At 37.4% G+C, this 20,244-nt stretch overlaps 2 protein-coding genes across 3 annotated transcripts in view; one reads left to right on the top strand and one right to left on the bottom strand.

Moving 5' to 3' along the window:
* The window catches only part of LOC145325001 (b(0,+)-type amino acid transporter 1-like), a 355,348-nt gene that overhangs the window by 61,187 nt on the left and 273,917 nt on the right, over window positions 1-20,244 (top strand). The window lies entirely within an intron of this gene.
* The window catches only part of uif (sushi, von Willebrand factor type A, EGF and pentraxin domain-containing protein uif), a 129,435-nt gene that overhangs the window by 3,161 nt on the left and 106,030 nt on the right, over window positions 1-20,244 (bottom strand). For both annotated transcript variants that reach the window (XR_013881370.1, XM_080167764.1), the window contains exons 24-45: window positions 19,054-20,125; window positions 18,794-18,891; window positions 18,331-18,437; window positions 18,040-18,120; window positions 17,661-17,755; window positions 16,095-16,194; window positions 15,168-15,280; window positions 14,652-14,809; window positions 14,131-14,396; window positions 11,418-13,048; window positions 10,881-10,984; window positions 10,397-10,615; window positions 10,006-10,144; window positions 9,086-9,266; window positions 5,582-5,677; window positions 5,167-5,240; window positions 2,599-4,990; window positions 1,720-2,264; window positions 1,485-1,556; window positions 974-1,061; window positions 573-678; window positions 55-173 (exon numbers count right to left, since the gene is read on the bottom strand). Coding sequence is in view for 1 of the 2 variants with exons in the window: in XM_080167764.1 (XP_080023890.1) it covers window positions 55-173; window positions 573-678; window positions 974-1,061; window positions 1,485-1,556; window positions 1,720-2,264; window positions 2,599-4,990; window positions 5,167-5,240; window positions 5,582-5,677; window positions 9,086-9,266; window positions 10,006-10,144; window positions 10,397-10,615; window positions 10,881-10,984; window positions 11,418-13,048; window positions 14,131-14,396; window positions 14,652-14,809; window positions 15,168-15,280; window positions 16,095-16,194; window positions 17,661-17,755; window positions 18,040-18,120; window positions 18,331-18,437; window positions 18,794-18,891; window positions 19,054-20,125 (7,856 nt within the window). In the remaining variant the exon portion in view is untranslated. The remainder of the gene's footprint in view (window positions 1-54; window positions 174-572; window positions 679-973; window positions 1,062-1,484; window positions 1,557-1,719; window positions 2,265-2,598; window positions 4,991-5,166; window positions 5,241-5,581; window positions 5,678-9,085; window positions 9,267-10,005; window positions 10,145-10,396; window positions 10,616-10,880; window positions 10,985-11,417; window positions 13,049-14,130; window positions 14,397-14,651; window positions 14,810-15,167; window positions 15,281-16,094; window positions 16,195-17,660; window positions 17,756-18,039; window positions 18,121-18,330; window positions 18,438-18,793; window positions 18,892-19,053; window positions 20,126-20,244) is intronic.

The raw sequence follows: 20,244 nt of genomic DNA, 5'->3' as shown, positions 1-20,244 counted from the left end.
TATAATTTACACTCCTATCACCTCACATCCTAAAAATAGTAATGTTTTATTTACCTCAGCTCCTGGGCCCAAACCGGTTTTCTCCGGAACACGACGGCTCCTGGTGGCACGGACACAAATCATCCAGATGAGCAGGACCAACAGGACAACAAAGATAACTGCACCAGCAATACCTGGAATAAAATTAAAACATTGAAAAAGTGTGACATTATGATTACAATCTCAATATTAATCGCGACAAAAGAAAAACAATTAGATTTTAAAAATAAGCCATTTAGCAACTTTTTTTTTGGAAAAAGTACATAAAAGTTAAAACCATGTTTTAGTGGGTTCCCTTAAAGTGCCAAGTCGAGCACAGAACACCACACCCCTCCGTACCCTTATTTAGACATTTGAGCAAAGGGTTATTTTTTTTTTGGACCACCCTTGGGGGTTAAAAAATGCCTGATTATTTTAATTTGTTTAAAAAATAAAGAGGGGGAGTTTTCAGTGCTCTAAAAGGCACTTTGAAGGAAAGCACCTATATTTTTCTAAATAATTTTTAAAAAGTTTGAAGTAAATCTTATCTTTACCTCCAGAAATGTACGCAAACTCAGACTTTTGTTCGCAGTTAGGTCCAGTAAAGGAGCCGGCACACTGACAGTAGGCCTCTCCAAATTTATCCTTCAAGCAGAGTCCCTAAAAAGTTAATAAATATTAGAATCATAGTATAGACAGAGTAGGCCTGGTAGAGTTAGAGCTCCCGTGAGGGATTATGTGGACTATTCAAGTATACAAAAAAAAATATTTTTAAAAAGATGTAGAGAGTTTCTAAATTTTTGGGCTCTCATTCCTTTACATAGTAGTTTGGAAAACACACAAACAGGGACAACCAAGAATTTATAAAGTTTAGCTGTACTACAAAAACAAACTATTTAGAATATTTACTGTATTGTCCAAAAAAAATATTTCATGACCCTGAAATAAATATTACCTCATTACGGCAGCGTCCCTCGCAAGTATCAAAGCAATCATCAACGACACCAGTTCCAGAATAGCCCAGCTTGCAACGGCAGCTCAATCTAAAATTAAAAATGCTTAATTTTTCAAGAATAAGTTATTACCTAACATTTTAAAGATGTTAATAAAGTTTTTTTTATCCCAGTAAATAAACCTTTCTCTTTTCAAAATTTACTAGCTGCTCACCCCAAGCATCTAAGGACTCTGGTTTAAAAAGAGCAACGGTATAAAAATAGCCTTAGACCATCCATCCCATATATCAAAACAAAATTGGCTAAAACCAGTCCCGGACATGTGTAAAGCTTCAATAAAATCGAAAACTTAAAAGGATAAGCCTTTATTGAAATATTAAGCTACAGACAACAAATCCTTACTACTTTATATTTTTAGTGTAGAAGCTAGGTAATATAAATCTTAAAATATCAAGAAGTGAAAAAAGCTAATGAAATGATAACCATACAAAAAAAAACTATTACAAAACTTACGAATTATTTCCGGGATGGAATAGACAGTCAGCATTTTTGTCACATAATTGTTCACCTCCTGGTACCTTGCATCTAAACAAAATATATTTTATTTTGCATCATATTGTAATACTAATGTAATAGACAAACATGAATTTTACTTAGCATCAAAAAATAATTTTTGACCATAACGGACTGACAGACTAAGTTAATTATAGAGTAGCTCGGCTTCTATAAATATCACATAAAAAAATACCTGTTTGTGCAGAGGGTGGGATCAGCAGCACCCTCAGTCTTGGTTGAAGTATCCGGGGGACATTCTTTGCACTCAGTCTGCTGGCTCTCATCCTGATAATATCCTCGGGGGCATGGGGTACACGCGTTCAGGGTGGCGTTCAGGTAGTTACCAGGGGTGCAGATGGGCAGGGAGCATTCAGAAGCTTCGGTTGATGCAACCTTGGCGGTTGTAAATCCAACCGGGCAATCCTGGCAGGCAAGTTGGATTCCCTTGCGGCGGTAGGTTCCTAGCGGGCAGCTGACACAATTTCCATCAAGATCCAGCTGTTGGCCATCGGCGCATTCGGGACGACATTCATCTGATGTAATAGCCTCCTTTGTGCGGGTGGTAAAGCCGACAGGGCACATGATGCACGAGAATTGGCCATCCTGGGATTGGTATCTGCCATGGCCGCAAGGTCTGCAGAGGCCAGTGATGACGTCAAAGTATCTACCAGCGTCGCAGCTTCTCTTGCAGTCGGAGGCCTTTGTGGATCCGGCTGTTTGAGTCACTCCAGGTTTGCCCTATAAACAATTATTACATTTTAAATATTCAACAAGATTAGTCAAATAAAAAACAAAGGTATAGTTTAATTAAGGATGTTAATAGTGTTGTTTTAGATTTATTCTAGTTTAGTTTGATAATAGTCATGTTAAAATTAACTTTTCTATGGGGTTTTTGACAACATAAAAAGTGTTACCTAATTGTGATGTTATTTCATATAAAAGGATTAAATGCATACTTTACAAGTAAGCCGTCAAAGACCATTTTTTACATAAAAATTGAGATGAAGTTCAAAGAGGTCCTAGCAATTACCATAAAATGAAACTTTTTAAATTTCAAGAAAAAAAATGAAACCTGAATAACTGGACAATCAGTACACTGTAGTTGGGCATCCTCACTGTTGAACTTGCCTAGGGGGCACTTCTCACAGGTATCCGTCTCAGAACTGTAATAGGTTCCCGCTGGGCAAGGTACACAGGATCTGTCAACAACTACCTGGCCAGTGGGGCAGGTGAAGGACGGGGTCAGGAAGATTGAACTGGGATCCAACAAAGTTCCAGGTAGAGTATCATTGACGCTTAATTGGTTATCCTCCAGCAGGATTGACTGGAGCAAGCTTTCAATTTTGGCACGTTTGCCGTCTCTGTTGACTGCCTCATCCGCATCCAGGGTTGGGAATGAAATCTGGAGGTCATAGGCCTGTTCAGGATCTTCACTCAGAGAAGATATTTGTCTCTTAACTCTGTCCTTCTTCACACAATCAATGTTGACACCCAATCCTTCACAATCATTCTCGCTGATCTTGTCACAAGTTGAGAACTTCCATTCTTTGTTTAGCTGTTCCAAAGCATTGATAATCTTCTCCTTAAGAACTCCATGTCCCTGCTTGCTGCACAGAACCTTGGCTAGATATTGCAGCTTGATTGTGTAGATCTTCTGGGCAGGCTTAGCGGCTGAACAGGCGGGATAAACAAATGGTGCAGTTGGGTCCTTGTTGGGGTTGGGCCTCCAGAATCCTTCGGCGCCGCAAGTGTAGAATTGAGGTACGGGTTGGGAGAACTTTTTGCCTTCTTCACATTCAATCCTGCAGACCTTGAAGCGACCTCCTGGTCCCCAGTCCTCGCAGATCTGGGTTCCACCCTCTGGAGGATCCAATGGGGGACAGAAGGATTCGAGCACGTAGATCTTGAAGCTGCAAGCGGCAGAATTTTCAGAGTTATCGTAAGCAATGTAGGATATGTCATATGTTCCCCAGTGTAAAGCATTTCCAGGAGCAAGGGCAGGTCTCAATAATCTTGAAATATTGACATTGTCAGTAAATCTTGGCTCATCCCATGTGACAAAAGCAGATCCATTGTTGGTAGCAACCCAGATGTCTCCAGGACAGTACAGCACCTCTGGTGGTATCTTATCCTTGTCCAGGCTGTTGCATTCAGGTCCAGTGTAGCCAGGTTCGCATCTCTTGTCACCACAAACACTGGGCATGATACGCTCCACACCACCCACAGTCTTGTCATAACCAGCCCATCTCAGGATCAATCCTGGGAACAGAATCTGAGCATTGCGGCAGGATTTGACCTGTCTGGGAATTTCCAGTTGAGTGTCAAGAGCCCTTTCCCAAACCTGGACACGTGTAAGCTTGCCGTGGAATCCAGATTCAGTTCTCAAACGGCCATCTTCAGATTCTTCGCTACCCAGAGTAACATAGCCATAGGCAGGCAAGATCTTTTCAAAGCCAACACCATCCTTGCGGTCAGCAATCACGCTGTCAGCAGTCAAAATGACTGTTCCAGTGACTGATGACCAAGTGAGGGCAACATGATGCCATTGACCGTCAGAAATTGGAATGTAGGATGGGAACTGTAGGAAAACCTTGTCTTCGTCATCAAACAAATGAATAAAGACTCCACTGTTCTGGGCTTGCAGTAAAATTCTTCTATTAATTGGGTAAAATTCGTGGCTGACCGAGTAGAGGGTGAAATAAGTTCCGGTTTCTCCGACAGTATCAAACTGAACCCACATGGCAACAGACAGTTCAGGTGTTCCTAACTCAAATGGTACAACCAGTGAGGCACTTGAGGATTTGCTTTCATCAGTGAAGTGGAGATCATAGTTGATGGTGATCTGTTTTCTACAATCTTCGCCAGTCAAATTGAAAGGACATCTGCAGTAGTAATCATTGGTAAGATCAATACAGGTGGCACTTGGTGAGCATAGACCCAGAGCACAGTCATCAATGTTTATGTCACAGTTCTCGCCTTCATAGCCAGGTGGACAGATACATTTGTATCCCATTCCCTTGTCAATACAGGTGGCACCATTCTTGCAGGCATTAGCTGCGCAGGCGTCATACTCATATTGGCAGCCGATACCAGTGTAATCTCTTGAGCAAGAACAGTTGAGTCCATAACCCAAATCTTTGCAGTATCCGCCATTGCGGCAAGGATCGCCAATGCAGCGTTGGGGTGATGTTTCACAACGCTTTCCATCAGTTCCCGAGGGACAAGCACAAAAGAAATCTTGGAACAGATTGATACATTGAGCATTATTCTCACAAGTTGATTCATCACAGATTTGCTCGTCATTTTCGCACATTTTGCCGACCCATCCTTCGCGGCACAAGCACTCAAAATCGCCAACAAGATCGCGGCAGGTAGCGCCGTTTCTGCAGGGAGATGAGGCACAGTCATCAACGTTGGTCTGGCAGAATTCTCCGACATAGCCATCTCTACACTTGCACTCATACCTGTTAAAAATAAATGATTAAATGCTTTGCTTATATCAAGTTGGTACAAATGACCATAAAAAACTACTTGAAGAAATTTTTTAATCTATTGAATTAAAACTGATTCACATTCAAGACATTGTACCAAATCATCCTAAAAATTATGACAAATAATTTTAATTTGAAAGCTTTTATACCTGTTGTCAAGATCTAAGCATTGTTGAGTGCCAGTAGGATCACAAGGTGCGGTGCTGCATTCATCATTCTGTACCTGAGTGTTAACAACAAAACATTATTTTTACCACTTAGTTTTTAATGTTTGATAATATTGCATGTTTGTTTTACTTCAAAAGGATTATCAAATCAGTACATTTTTATAGCGGCTGTAATATAAATTGATCTTCTATGACCTAAAAGAACATCATTGCTAAGGAGAACCCAATCGGTTTATCCGTTAGAGAATTCTTACAGTCAGACAGATAAACTAACCTACAACATTAATGACCTAATAAATGGTATGCCCGTTTAAATCCTCCTACTAAAACCATCACTTTCAAAAACAAAAAGTGCTTACAAGGTATTTTAAGGGAAAGCCCCTAAAAATGTACATACCTCGCAGGTAGGAGTGCTGGAGTATCCAGGTCTGCATTCACATACAAATCCATCCAGGTTGCTGGAACATGTTCCTCCGTTCTTACAGGGCTCATCCTAATATGGATTATAACTTTGAATATATTTCATGTTTTTTAGTTTTGTAAAAACACTGTGGGCTACAATTGAATCAAGACAAAAGTAAGTGCCGAGCCCTGGGACCTATGTAGGGTGAAAATATACATAAATCCTTGATGATTCCATGTGGAGACAAAATATTTTAGCGGGGTCTTTTGGTTTTTTTTCAATTTAAAGTTCTGAAAAAAAATTGAAAAAAATATGAAAATCTTAAATAAAAAACAAACAAAAATTGATTTGTAATATTTTTTTTTATTTAAAGATACAAACAACTTATATAAATACTAAAAGCTTTAAAAAAATCACAATTTTCAAATTTAGACTTTCAATATAAAGATTTGTAGAAAAAACCTAACAACAAATTCTAACATATTTCTGATCAACATAGCAATAAAACGTCTTTTGCAAAATCTTCATCATCAAAAATAAATAGCACTTACTAAAGACTTTTTTTCATTTAAACTTATACTTTTCACATAAATTAACTTTAAAGATTGATTTTTTTAAAAAGAAAGGTTGCGTGATTTTTTTATTCATAATTAGTTGCCTAATTTGAGATTCAGATAAAAAACCTTACTGCTTTATATCATTGGATACTCTACTAGCAGCGGCTACGCGTCTAGACGCATATAGGGACCCTTAGGTTGGGGGGAAAGACGAACCCCTCCTTACAATTACAGTTTTTTTAATGAAAAAGTTAAAAACATTTATTTTGGAGAGTTGATTCTCTTGGGATAGTGATAGTACCCTTCCCCAAAATAGTAATAAACCTTACCAGGACATATAAGAAGCTACCATGTAAAGGAGAACCATATTGGTTCAGTGGTTAGTGAGATCCCTTGGTGCACAAAGACTCACATAGAAAGTGTTACTTTATTATAAAGATACATACATATATACACAGAAACTCTACAATCAGAGTATGTCTGTTTGTTCATCCTTCTGTATAAAAACAATACAGAATATATTTATTTGGTATTATCGGCTACGCCCCTAGAGGCCTTTAGGGGCACTTGAGAGGGGAAGAAGTGGTTGAATTCTACAACTAGATTTTTATTTTAGACTTAAAAAGAAAAAGTTATTTTTTGTGTGTGAAATGGGGTCCTTTTTTAGGGGTTGATTTCTCCTAGGATGGTGGAGGTACCCTCCCAAAATAAGTTATAAACCTTCCAAGAACCAATGAGAAGCTACATAGAAAAAAAAGAACCATTGATCATTGTTAATTACTATTCAGGGATCTAAAGGGATAAGACAATGACCGCTAAATTGATTTACATTCCCAAATATGATACATGGATAACCCTTCTGTATGTTTCAGTTAATGGTTGAAATGTTGGGCACTTAATTTAATTATCCAACCAAACAAAAATCGCAACAGGTCCCCTAAGTAGTTAAGCCAACGAATAACAACTTCCTATATTAAACTATGGGGACTAGTCTAATAAACAGCCCATTGTCCCATCTTGCCCTGATACTTGCTACTTTCAGTTTAAGTATGTAAAAGAAAAAGTTTTTTTTAAATGTTGGGTAGGAACTAATTTTTTCTAAACTCAAAACTTCTCAGGACCATGAAAAACTTGAACCAAGAAGAACTATATCAGTTAAGCGGTTACAAAGAATCTTCGGCACCGACAGACACCCTCACACACACACACACAAACACACACACACACACACACAAACAGACAGACACAGAAACTGTTACTTTTATATAAGGATTAATAGACACTAAACTACTCCTTAATATGTTGATCCTATATCAGTCTAAAAGAAAGGTCAATAAAGAAGAACCAAATTGGTCCAGCGGTTAGCAAGAACTTCAGGCACAGGCAGAAAAAACACACGGAAATCCTATCTTTTTTATACAGGGATATAACTTTTAAACGATAGGAAAATGCTCCCTGCTTTAAAGCACTATTTATGATACAAAATAGATTGATGTCTGTTTGTTCATCTTTCTGATGCTTAAGAACTGATATGGTTCTTTTTTTACTTTACTATGTAGCTTCTCATTGGTCCTTGGAAGGTTTATAACTTTTTTTGAGAAAGAGAAGAGAAATCGCCCCTTAAAAAAGGACCACAACACACAAAAAAACCCTTTTTCTTTTTAAGCCTAAAATAAAAATATAGTTGTTGAATTCAACCCCTTCTTCACCTCTTAAGTGCCCCTAAAGGCCTCTAAGGGCGTAGCCGCTATAGCAAAATAAATATATTCTGTATTGTTTTTATACAGACGGATGAACAAACAGACATACTCTGATTGTAGAGTTTCCTTGTATATATGTATCTTTATAATAAAGTAACAGGTTCTATGTAAGTCTTTGTGAACTATGGTTCTCCTTTACATGGTTGCTTTTCATATGTCCTGGTAAGGTTTATAACTATTTTAGAAAAGGGTACCACCACTATCCCAAGAGAATTAACTCTCCAAACTAAATGTTTTTGACTTATTCATTAAAAAAAACTGTAATTGTAAGGGGGGTTCGACTTCCCCCCCAACCCAAGGGCCTCATATGCCTCTAGAGGCGTAGCCGCTGTTAGAAGATTATCCATTAATATAAAGTAGTAAAGTTTTTTATCTCTGAATCTCAAAATTAGGCAATTAATTATGAATAAAAAAATCACGCAACCTTTCTTTTAAAAAAAATCAATCTTTAAAGTTAAATAATGTGAAAAGTATAAGTTTAAATGAAAAAAAGTCTTTAGTAAGTGCTATTTATACTTGATGATAAAGATTTTGCAAAAGACGTTTTATTGCTATGTTGATCAGAAATATGTTAGAATTTGTTGTTAGGTTTTTTTAAAAATCTTTATATTGAAAGTCTAAATTTGAAAATTGTGATTTTTTTAAAGCTTATAGTATTTATATAAGTTGTTTGTATCTTTAAATAAAAAAAATATTACAAATCAATTTTTGTTTGTTTTTTATTCAAGATTTTCATATTTTTTTCAATTTTTTTTCAGAACTTTAAATTGAAAAAAAACCAAAAGACCCCGCTAAAATATTTTGTCTCCACATGGAATCATCAAGGATTTATGTATATTTTCACCCTACATAGGTCCCAGGGCTCGGCACTTACTTTTGTCTTGATTCAATTGTAGCCCACAGTGAAAAGGATATTTAAATAAAAAAGTTTGAAACTTTTCAAATACTTTTTTCATTATTAATATTGAGTGTGTAAGGAGAATGACTAAAAAAGAAACATTCCCTTTCAAACGAGTGAATAAATGTATTTCAATCTTAAATTGCATGGAGAAAAATATGGAGGAGATCAATGAAATACAAAATAATATTATCTCATCCAATTATTTTGGAATAAAGGTTAATTTGTCGTTAAATGGATGAGTATTTATTTATTTTATTTAAACTAAACACTTTAGGTATACCTGGCAATAATCCACAGTGTGTTGGCAATTTTTGCCAGTGAATCCAGTCTCGCAGACACAAGAGTACCCGCTAACTTCATCAACACAGAGGCCATTGTTCTGACACGGGTTGTTGGCACAGTCGTCGATGTTAATATCGCAGTCAGCCCCAGTCCATCCAGGCTCACACACACATTCATATCTAGAAAATAATAAGTAAGATCTTTGTTTCAATCAATATATTATTACTTTGATGTTGCACTAGATTTTCATGTACTCTTTTGAAATGATGCTCGCAGCTGGATAAAATAACAATGCATGCTATCCACCCCTTTTGCCTACCCACTCTCTCTAATAAAACTAATAAATGAGGTTCAAAATAGCAAGATAAATTAACAATAAACTAAATATATCCAAGGAATTTCTAGCAGACAAAGATTTTTGTTTATATTTAGTCACATATGATTTACCTATCCAATAATACGAGTGGCAAAATTTTTGGAAGGTATAAATTTCTGAAAGATAGCTTTAATCTAAGAAATTCAACTTTTGTAATTGACTTTTTATATGGATGAAATAAAAAAAATAACTGCCCTTTCGTTTTAACGTGTGTTAACTTTCTTACCATTAATATAGTCAAATTGTTCTAACACTGTTTTCCTATTGGCCTAATTAATGGATTTTGTGTCTAGTCTTCCAATATAAATATTAAATATACCATTAGAGTAAAACACTAGAGGGAGAAAGGGTTAAATAACTGTATTTTCCTATTGCAATGACCTTGTGCCAACTCTCAATTGGGTCTTAATCAACCAATGTTAATGGGAATATAAACACAGCCAAGTTGCAGAAAACAATTTGCTAGCAGACGCAAGAGGTCATTGAAAAAGGGAGAGGTAGTTATCTGTATATACATCTATACTATAGATCTGTTACTATACCTGAAGAGTTTATCAACACACATGCCTCTAACACAAGGTTCTTCAGCACACAGATCAACCTTCTCTTCACATCTCTTCCCGGTGAATCCATTAGGACAGTCACAGCTAAAGTCGTTGATCAAATCTGTGCAGTTTCCACCTTAATCAAATTCATAGTAAAGATCATCTTTCATAATATTTAATAGACAGTAAAGATTTTTGTCTCAAACTAAAGATTCTTTGGAAAGTTCAAAAATTATTCTTATTTTATCAACCTAATTTAAATTGCATGGTAGTTATGTATTTTTTAAAAACTGCCCAAAATCATCAATAATCAATAAAAATGCAAATAGTTTTAATAACGTTTATATTCTAGAGTATTTGTGCTAGTCAAAATGTATGAAAAACTTACCAAGTAGACAAGGCTGTTCCAGACAGTCATCAATATTATCCTCGCACAAGGTTCCCTCCCAGCCAGGCTGGCACTGACAGGTGAACCTGCCCTGAGGCAGGGTCCTGCACAGAGCATTGTTGGCGCAAGGGTTGCCATTCTCAGAGCATGGGTCCTCAGTGACGTCACAATTGTCGCCCTTGTAGCCCTCGCGGCACAGACATTCAAAGTTACCAGGTCCTTAATATAATATTGTTAAACAATATAAGAGCCATAAAGGCTATTTTCGATTTTAACTATTTTTTTTATTCCAATCCAATTATGCGGAGGGATGGGGTTTCCTAACTCTACCCAAAATAGTAAAATAACCAAGTAAGACCTATGGAGAAACAACCAAACAAAACCTTAACTAGTCTTCTTCTTATCTACATTTTACAACAAGTCTTGGGGGAAAAGAGGGGGTGGGGGGGGGGGTTTGAGGTTCTGTGTGTGTATATAAATTTACCTGGAAGATTCTTGCACATGGCTCTGTCTGGGCAGGCATCTTCAGAACAGTCTGTGTCTTCTTCCTGACACTGGAGTCCAGAGTAACCGTCGTCACAGTCACACCTGAGAAACAAGGATAAGTATGTCAACAAGAAGCCACATTATATCAACAACGAAATTAATTCGGAAATAAATCACGAAACCTATACGTGGTTTTCATCTGTCGTTGGGGGGCAACATTTATCAAATTTACGACCTTTTTTATGCCCCTCCCCCCCCCCCCCAATATTATTTAATATTTTTTATTTCACTTGATGGGTATACCTTAATCCTAAAAAGAAGCGCAGCAAAAACATAAGTAAAATTGCTACAACCCAAGCAATTATATTTTACCAATTTACTGTGTATTTGTTAAAAACTGAATGGGGTTCTTTTCTAACTTGATAATTCAAAGGAAAAAAGAAATATTTTTGGAGTGGATATTCAATACAATTATAATTTTTCTAACATGCAGACATTAGTTTATTCTCAGAAAGATTGCAAAAATATACCATACCTGTAGCCTTGAGGCAGATCAACACAGGTAGCTCCATTGTAGCAAGGCCTAGAGGCACATTCATCAACATCAACCTCGCAATATTCACCAGTAAAACCAGCTGGGCAATAGCACTTGGATTTGTGATAGATAGGTACACACAGACCTCCGTGCATACAGAGATCATCATCACACTGAATCTTCTGGCAATCATCCTTGGTGGCAGCTCCAACAGTAAGTGTCTCTTCGCCGGATTGGCACTTGAAGCACTGGCGTTGACCACTCAATGGCTGGAAGTGATTCAGTGGGCAAGGTGCACAAGGGGCCAGGCCAGTTGGGGAGTAATATCCAGGGGCACAACGTTCCCTGCACTGGTCAGGATCTCTGCTGCCAGGCTGGAAGGTGTACATACCAGTTGGGCAGGGATTACATTCTTTGTAGCCATCAACAGGTGGGTCAAGAGAGTAAGTGTTTCTAGGGCACTCTAGGCAAGGAACTAAACCGGTGGGGCTGTAGGTTCCATAACCACAAACAGGTACGCAGTCATTCTCAGACTTTGAGCCTTCATCGCGGGTCCAGCGGCCGACAGGACATTGCTTGCAAGATCCTTGTCTGGCCTCATCCTGATATTGTCCCATGGGGCATCTGGTGCAGCTGCTCTCTCCGCGGCCAGCAAAGAAACCGGCCGGGCATTCAAGACATCTGGGCACCAGTTCATCGACAATTTTGTTCAAAACTTCTCCAACCTCGCAAGCAAATCCACGGGAAACCTTGCTGCCAGCAGCAACCAGGGAAGGACATTCATCACTAACACGAACATTCAGAAGATCCTCAATAACTTGATTTGTAGAAGGAATGGTGAGATCATAGATGAGAGCATGTGTTTGACCGCAAAGCTCATAAATTCTGGGCTGGCTAATGCTGGGATCAACCATCATCGTGTAGACAAGCTCAAGATTACTGCCTCGGACATCACCAACCTGAGTTTTCTTAAACTTAACATCAATATCAACACCACCAGCAGAGCAACGCTCAGTAAGCACCTGGCTCAAAGCTGGATAGTATTGCTCCATGTGGTCAATATATTGGTCAATACACTCGGTGGGAATTTCAGCAGATTGAGCCTTGTACTGCAGAGTAGCAACAACATCGTAAGTAGACTCAATTGTGTTTTCAGAAACACAATCAGGAACAACTCTGGACGGGCTCCAATCCTCGCGAGGTTCTGTATTCTTGCACTTGAATGTAAGACTTTCAGCACCATCGGTGAATCTAAATCCTGCTCTGCAAGTAGCAATACATTCATAGCCTTCATTGACAGGTGAGCAGTTGATGTCTCCGTGGGCGGGGGGTTTCAGCTCCCAGGCAACACAGGTTGTTGGTTTGATTGACACCTGGAAGTGACACGTGGCCAAATTATCATGTTTATCCTTGGCCAACACGGTAACATTCTGATAGTCTCCAGTCTTGATCAGGGCCCGTTCAGGTACAAATGTGACGGTCACCTCGCCAGAGGGGTCGCTGGCATTCACCTGGCCTCTCAGGTTTCTAAAGTTGACAGGGTATTCGGTTTTCTCGTCGACAAGCTCGATGACAAAGCTGGGAGGACAGGATAGGCTGGGTGGTGTGTCATCAGGAACTGTAAGGTTCACCTAAAAATATTAAAATTGAAGAAAAAATTTTTGATTAAACAGGGAAAATTATGTCCTAAAGATAGAGTAGCTCCGCTACTAAGTAATAAAGTATTATTTGTTTTGGGGGAAAATAATAAATTCTTTAACTTTTTCATGACTTTTTATACTATATTTTGCAGGCTTTAATAATTCTAGTACAATTACAAACTAGTCTTTAAAAATGTACACTAATGATATAGCAATTAATTTTTGAAGTCTTCAACCAATAATAACACAATGATTCAGCTATTGATGAAATATTGATAGTCATCAACGTATTAAAGATTTGTTTTGGATGCTTTGGTTGCTTTTGGAAGAAATAGAAAAAAAATAATTTTAAAAGTTTAGCAAATAATTTTTGTCCTAACATAACCCAATGTGAAAGGACAAAATACTGATAAGGAATTGAAAGATTGCAAAAGTATGATAATACTGTACATAATAATCTTAAACATCTGTCTTCCTAGAAAGGCATTTAACATGAGTAAAAAATATAAGAGTGCCCATTCGTCCTTAACTAAATTAAAAGGTAAAAAAGCTGTAAGTCATAATTCAAGTCTTTCTGGGAGGGAGGGGTCAATGGACATTGAATCACACTGGTAGCAAAAGTTTTCAATCTTATTCGAAATCCTAAAACTATGGGTACTTCAATTAAAATTAATAACTTTGATATAAAGAAGGGATAATTTTAATTATCACCATTGAGAATATACCCCAAGTTATCGTCCATTGTCTTATTCCTTAATATCCATGAAAGTCAACTCTTTATTTGTTTTCTCTATGGCACTGACTAATACTAGGAAGCATTGGAGGTAATTTTGGAAAACAATGGTGATCTTATAAATTATGACAATATTTTGAAAGGAAGATTGTGTTAGTGTTATTTTATTTAAAAAAAACAATAACTTTTAAAAGAAGCCAAGCTGCACAACTTTTTTGCAGCTGCTGACTCAGCTTTACTGAAAAGGAGAACTACATCAGTTAAGCAGTTAGAGAGATTCTTTACTACAGACAAGAAAGAGATGTAACAGACATCCTGCTACTTTTAAATTAGGACTTACCTGACAAATAGCCACGTTTCCATCATAATCATAGGCAAAATATTCAATCATCAAGTCCTCAAAAGTGGTGAGTGGCAGGTTAAAGCCTTCAGGCTTCACATCAGTCCTGGCAATACTTCCAGAATTGTCAACAGCCACGGGCTGAGTGAAGTTGACCGGCAGCAAGAAACCGTTGGGGCCCTTCTCAACGACAATGGGGTGGGCGGGACAGTTGCGGAATGCGGGAGGCTCGTTGTCAACACAGAAGGGGTAACCATTGTTGAAACCTAGAAAAATTAAGTTTTATTACCTTTCTCAAAAATTCATAATGGATAATTTTAGAAATTTGGGGAGTGGGGTCAATTTTTAGGGGTAGGTGGTGTCCCAACCCTCCTGAAAAAGGACCAGTAGTTATATACCATGATAAGTAGAACCTTGTAGGTTCTGCAGTTAAACATCCCATTATTTTGTATAGTAGATGAAAGTATTTGCAATTTTTTAAAATAACAAGAATGAAACAAAAACAACGAAGCGTATCTTACCAAGATGTCTATTCTCCTCGGGTTCATCTTCACAGCCCATCAGTTCAAACTTGAGACAAGGATTCTTGTCGAAGCTGACGATGCCCAGGATGACAAATCTGGCCTTAACGGGCAGGGGTAGGGTGATCATGGCGAGCTCTCCGTAATTTCCAGGGTCCCTAATAATATTGACAATATTAATTAACGACAAAATAGAAAGTAAAAACTAGGGTAGAGGTATTTTTTTCTGTGGTTCCCTCCTTAAAAATAGATATAAACCCCCCCTGGACCCAAAAGAAGCTTCACTTGAAGGGAGAAACGTATCGAACTAGCAATTAGCGAGATTCTTTGCTGGAGACAGACATACTTTTACTCCTTTTCAATCAATTACGTGTAAATTATCTTTTATTATGTTTTATCTTCCTAGATTATTAAAAAACAAATAGATTCTTTAAAAAAAACCAAAGAAAACTAAAGAAGCAAAATGAAGACTTGTCATTTCTATCTATTTATTTTCCATTAATCAAACTATTATACCTGGCGGTAAGATTGAAGTTGGGGAAGTAGACAACATAATTTCCACTCTCCTCCTCCTTGTAGAAGAATCTGATCTCGGTTGGTCTACCCACAACATCGTCTGTTATCACACCCTACAATGAATCCGGTATTAAAATAGACATTATAACAATCACGAAACCTTGTTGATTCTTATTTAATTTTAACCATCTTCGCTTAAGACGGTTTAAACTAAACAAGGCAGGGGAGGGGCGTCCAAGCTTTTTATTTTGGGGGGGGTAAAATTTTTTTAAGGGGGGGGTAATTCGGTTTTGGGGGGTAAAATGGCGCGCGAAGCGCGCCGCAAATTTTTTTTACCCCCCCCAAAATTTTTACCCCGGGGGTAAAATTTGCTTGGGGGGGGGGGTAATTACCCCCCCTGAAATATGTTGGCAGGGGTAAAATTTGTTTACCCCCCCCAAAATTTACCCCCGGGGTAAATTTTTTTGGGGGGGTAATTTAAATTTTATCAAAAATTTAGTATTAAAAATGCGCGAGAAGCGCGCAAAAATTTTTTTTGTTAGAGATTTCCTATTTTGGGGGGAGTATTTACCCCCCCCAAATTGTTTGGGAGGGTAAATACCCCCTCCTAAATAGTTGGGGGTGCCTACGGCACCCCCAGGGTAGGGGTAAATTTTAAATGGGGGGAGTAAAATGAAAAAAAATTTGGGGGGGGTAATCGCCCCATTACCCCCCCCCCCCTTGGACGCCTATGAAACAAGGAGTTTATTTTTTAAACAAAATATCTCTAAAACTAAAATGCCTAGTTGGTTATGCAATTTAGGGAAGTTATATTTTACTTGGCAAGGTTTTAGGCTATCGTTTCCTTAATTTAAACATAAAAATAACACTAGGAGCAAATCCATTTAATAAAAGAAAAATTTAGAATTTCAAATAAATTATACATACCTTAACCAAGATAGCCTTGACTCTATGGATAGATCCCAGATCAACAGAAACATAGGTGAAAGCCTCCTGTTGGCCGCACCATCCAGTTACAGCATTCAACCTAAATAAAAACATAATTTAAATAATATAACAAGGATGATAACATATTTAAGTAGCAAAAAATCAATATGTAATATGACCGAAAGACCGATTAAATTATATACGGGAAGTTTAATGGTAAAGGGAATATTAACCACAACTTTTACTGTCTATTTTAAATAGCAGCCGAGAAAATCACATTTACCTTCTACGGACGAAATAAAAAAGGTAATTATAGAGTAACTTCTCTAACAAAATCTTCATAAAACTTTCAAAAACAATCTAAAATGAGTCGCTTCCTTATATTAATAAATCAAATACATTATGCATAATTTTAATTTTTCCTCTTGGGGGCGTAAAATCTTGATGAGTCTAGGTGTAGAAAAGTCATCAGTAATATTGACAAAAAGATGCATATATAACTACATCCCAGGGATATTAAGGGTTAAGACAACAGATCTATAGTGTAGATGTATATACAGACAACTACCTCCCTTTCTTTTTCAAAGACCTCTTTCGTCTGCTTATAAATTATTTTATGCTACTTTGCTGTGGTAATATGAGCGACACCATTGGTTCATTTTCAATGACCCAATAGAAAGGTTGCACAAGGCGGTTGCGATGGGGAGATTGTTATTTACCCCTTTCTCTCTCTAGTGTTTTACTCTAATGATAAGACAATGGACGATAAATTGATCTAAATTCCTAATGCTTCTACAAAATCAATCCTTTTGAGCAATGGAATAATATAACGTTGTTATAAAACTTTGAGTACCAATGTCATTTACAGTCCAATGTCGCCCCCCTCGTGGTGAATTAATTCTCTTAATGATAAAACACGATACAAGAATTTTCAGTATGAAATAAACATGAATAAAAATTGCTCAGAATGATCTCTGTCTTTGATAACTATACACTATGCAGGATTCAAATTGATTTTTGCATTGCTAAGTTTTTGCCACTATACAAACATGTTGACAAATGGTTGCAAAATAATCTATACAAAATTCTTTAATCGAGTGTGGAGGATTATAATTTTAGGGATCATATTATGATTTAGTCAAAAACTTATTATCAAGAATCTTAAGGGATAAGACAATGGACGATAAATTAATAAATATCCCTAATAGTGATAAACAAATATAATTTACGACTTTTGAGCCTACGATTAAGACAATCTATTTATAAAACTTTGGGTACCAGTGAAATTTATAGTACAATTTACCAGGGCGGGAGTGGACATTGGGCTGTTTATTACACTAGTCCCCAAAGTTTTCTTGTTCGTTGGATAAACAACTTTGTGGACATTTATTAAATTATGATTGGTTTAAACATTAATTGTCCAAACGTTTCAACCACTAAATGTAATCTACATGAGAGGTAATTTTGTTTATTATCATTAGGGATGTACACCAATTCATGGTAATTATTTAGGATATAATCGAAAATTGTAAAAAAAAATTCCAGACAAATTAAATCTTAATATACCTGATATTTCTGGCTTCATAGTTTCCACGTTCAGAGGTGGCATTGATGGCAGAGTCAGGAATCTTTCCACTGGTTATACCCAGAGGTTTCACAATCTAATTAAATTATTTAGCATAAGTTTTAATCTATTTTAGGTTATGATAGCCATAGGATATTGAAAGTAAATAAATAAATAAAATCTTTAAAATCTGTCTTTTAGCCCAGAGAAGATCTATAAATTATTTACTGATACTTGAAAATAGAAAATGCGATGAAAAATAGCAAAGATAAACAATATTTCATATAGAAATACACATATACATTCATGGTACATGCTTTTTTTTTAAAAAAAAGGTATAAAAATCCCTGAAGATACTAAACTAAAAGTCGTCGTCCTTACCTTGCACTCTGGTTGTTCAACACATTCAATTGGCTGGGGATTGATGGGGATATAGCCAGGTTTGTCACAGGTGAAGCTCACCTAAAAATAAAGAATTACAAATTTAAAAAGGTTTAATGGTATTTTCTCTCAGATAACCTTGTTGAGCACATAAACCCTTCCACCCTTGTTTTAAAATAAAATAAAAATATGGTAGATTTTGGTTTGTTTGCTAAATAATTTAGATCAAGCACTGTTTCTCAATGAAAGCAACATTTCTATGTGGTATAAAAGAATCAAAACAGTTATTACCTTAGATCCTTGTTCGTAGCTTTCAGATATTTGTTGACCGTCAGCAGGTCTGCCAGGATCTTCACAGACAGGTCCCTCGCATCTCAGGTTACCAAAGTCCCAGACACCTACACCATAGAATAATTAGTTTTAATATTAGACTTTAAAACAGGTACATTACAGGCTGAAGCTATGTATGATCTGTTCAATTGATAATTAATATTTTGATTCAATAAATAAGGGTATACTAACAAACGTTTCAACATAAATCGGTAGATTAAACCTGAATATTGCCTCCAGATTTACAGAGATAACTGTAAATACAAACCGTGCATTTTCATCATACAAGTGAATGCTCTAATTGGTGTCATTAAAGAAAATAATTTAATATTAAATAACTGTAATTGCATAAATGCATAAGATGAAAATGGCGCGAAATCCAACTTTTACCCAATAAATTATTTGTAATGGATTTTATTTGTACCTGTATCCATGCAAGTGACAATGTTGGTTTTCTTGCTGCTCTGACCGACAAGTCTGAAGGCCTCGTCCTTGCATCCGAAGAAAAAGTTAGCCTGATACCTAAAAAAGATTGTTTTTATTAATAAATTGGACAAGAATAATTATGTAATACAGTTTAGACATAACAAGCGTTCTGAAATTTTTGTAATAAGATATCAACAAAACACTAGGTAGTTTCTAATAGATACGCATCTAAAATAAGTGTTAAAAATAAAAACTTACTTAGTATCAATAAAGTCACCATAAGAAGCACCAGGTAGAAGGGGAGGAACACCACAATCCAGCCTAGGACAAGAGGGCTGCGCCCCTGACATCCAGTAATCAGGTTGACCTTCCCTGGGATCATACACACACTGTCTAAAGTTGGCAGTAGCACGGCCGCGCAGCGGCTTGCCCAACTGGTTGCAGGCCAGGGTAATGTTCTCGCCGAAAGTAATGTCAACAGCGTCAGGATCGTCATAAACAACTTCTAGACCTTCGGTAGCATCATTAGGTACAATAGGACAGCTGGCAACATTACATTCAGGTGCAGTTCCGTTCCATTGTCCGCTTGAGGTACACAACAGTGAGGGGTTTCCGTTCATGACATACCCAAAGTTGCACATAAACTTAATCATATCGCCGAAACGGTAATGCTCGTTGTTGGTGGTGACCATGCCGTTATCGGGTGCATCCAAGTTGGGGCACAGTTTGGGGACACAGGTCTTGTTGAGGCGGTAAATATCACCGTCCCTTTCTCCTGTCTCATATTCGGGAATGTAAAATTCAGATGTTCCGTTTTGGGCGAATAGTTCATAGCCAACGTTACACTTGCACGAGAAGCCGCCGGCAGAGTTGACACATTTCTGGTCACAGCCGCCGTTTTTGTCCAAACACTCGTTGACGTCGGAGCAAGCGGTTCTGGTACAACCGTTGATTTCAATCTTCATGCAAGGAGCGTTCTCAAAGTTGATAATGTTGAGGCGGACATATCTGGCCTCAATAGGGTTGGGCAGGTTCATGATTGACTGTGAAGCTCCATCAAGCACTCTAAACTCAACCTGGGACTTGTCATCATTTCTCAATTCCTTAAATTTATCCGCCAACTCGTTGGAGTACATGAGACGGATAGCACTGGGATAGGACAGACGTCCGTCAAGACGCTGCACACCCTGGGTGCGGAAGCCACGGATGATTGTCGGGGCCTTCAGGTCAATGATGACGTAGTTGCCAATGTCAGGGTCGGATGCAACGTTGGGGCCAGCCTGCTGGGAGGTACCACACCAGCCAAGAGAGCTGCTTAGACGCACCATGCCTAAAGAAAACACAAGAATAAGTATATCCTTTTAAAAAAAAGTAACAAGATATCTATTAGTGTGTAGAGATGAGAGTCGCTAATCACTAAAATGATACAATTTAGCCTTTAAGTTACAG

The sequence above is a fragment of the Acartia tonsa genome, chromosome 7, assembly GCF_053477335.1.
Source record: "Acartia tonsa isolate MP-2025a chromosome 7, ASM5347733v1, whole genome shotgun sequence".
Classification (NCBI taxonomy): domain Eukaryota; kingdom Metazoa; phylum Arthropoda; class Copepoda; order Calanoida; family Acartiidae; genus Acartia; species Acartia tonsa.
Note: the sequence above shows the minus strand (reverse complement) of the source record. Positions and strands in the feature narration are given on the sequence as shown.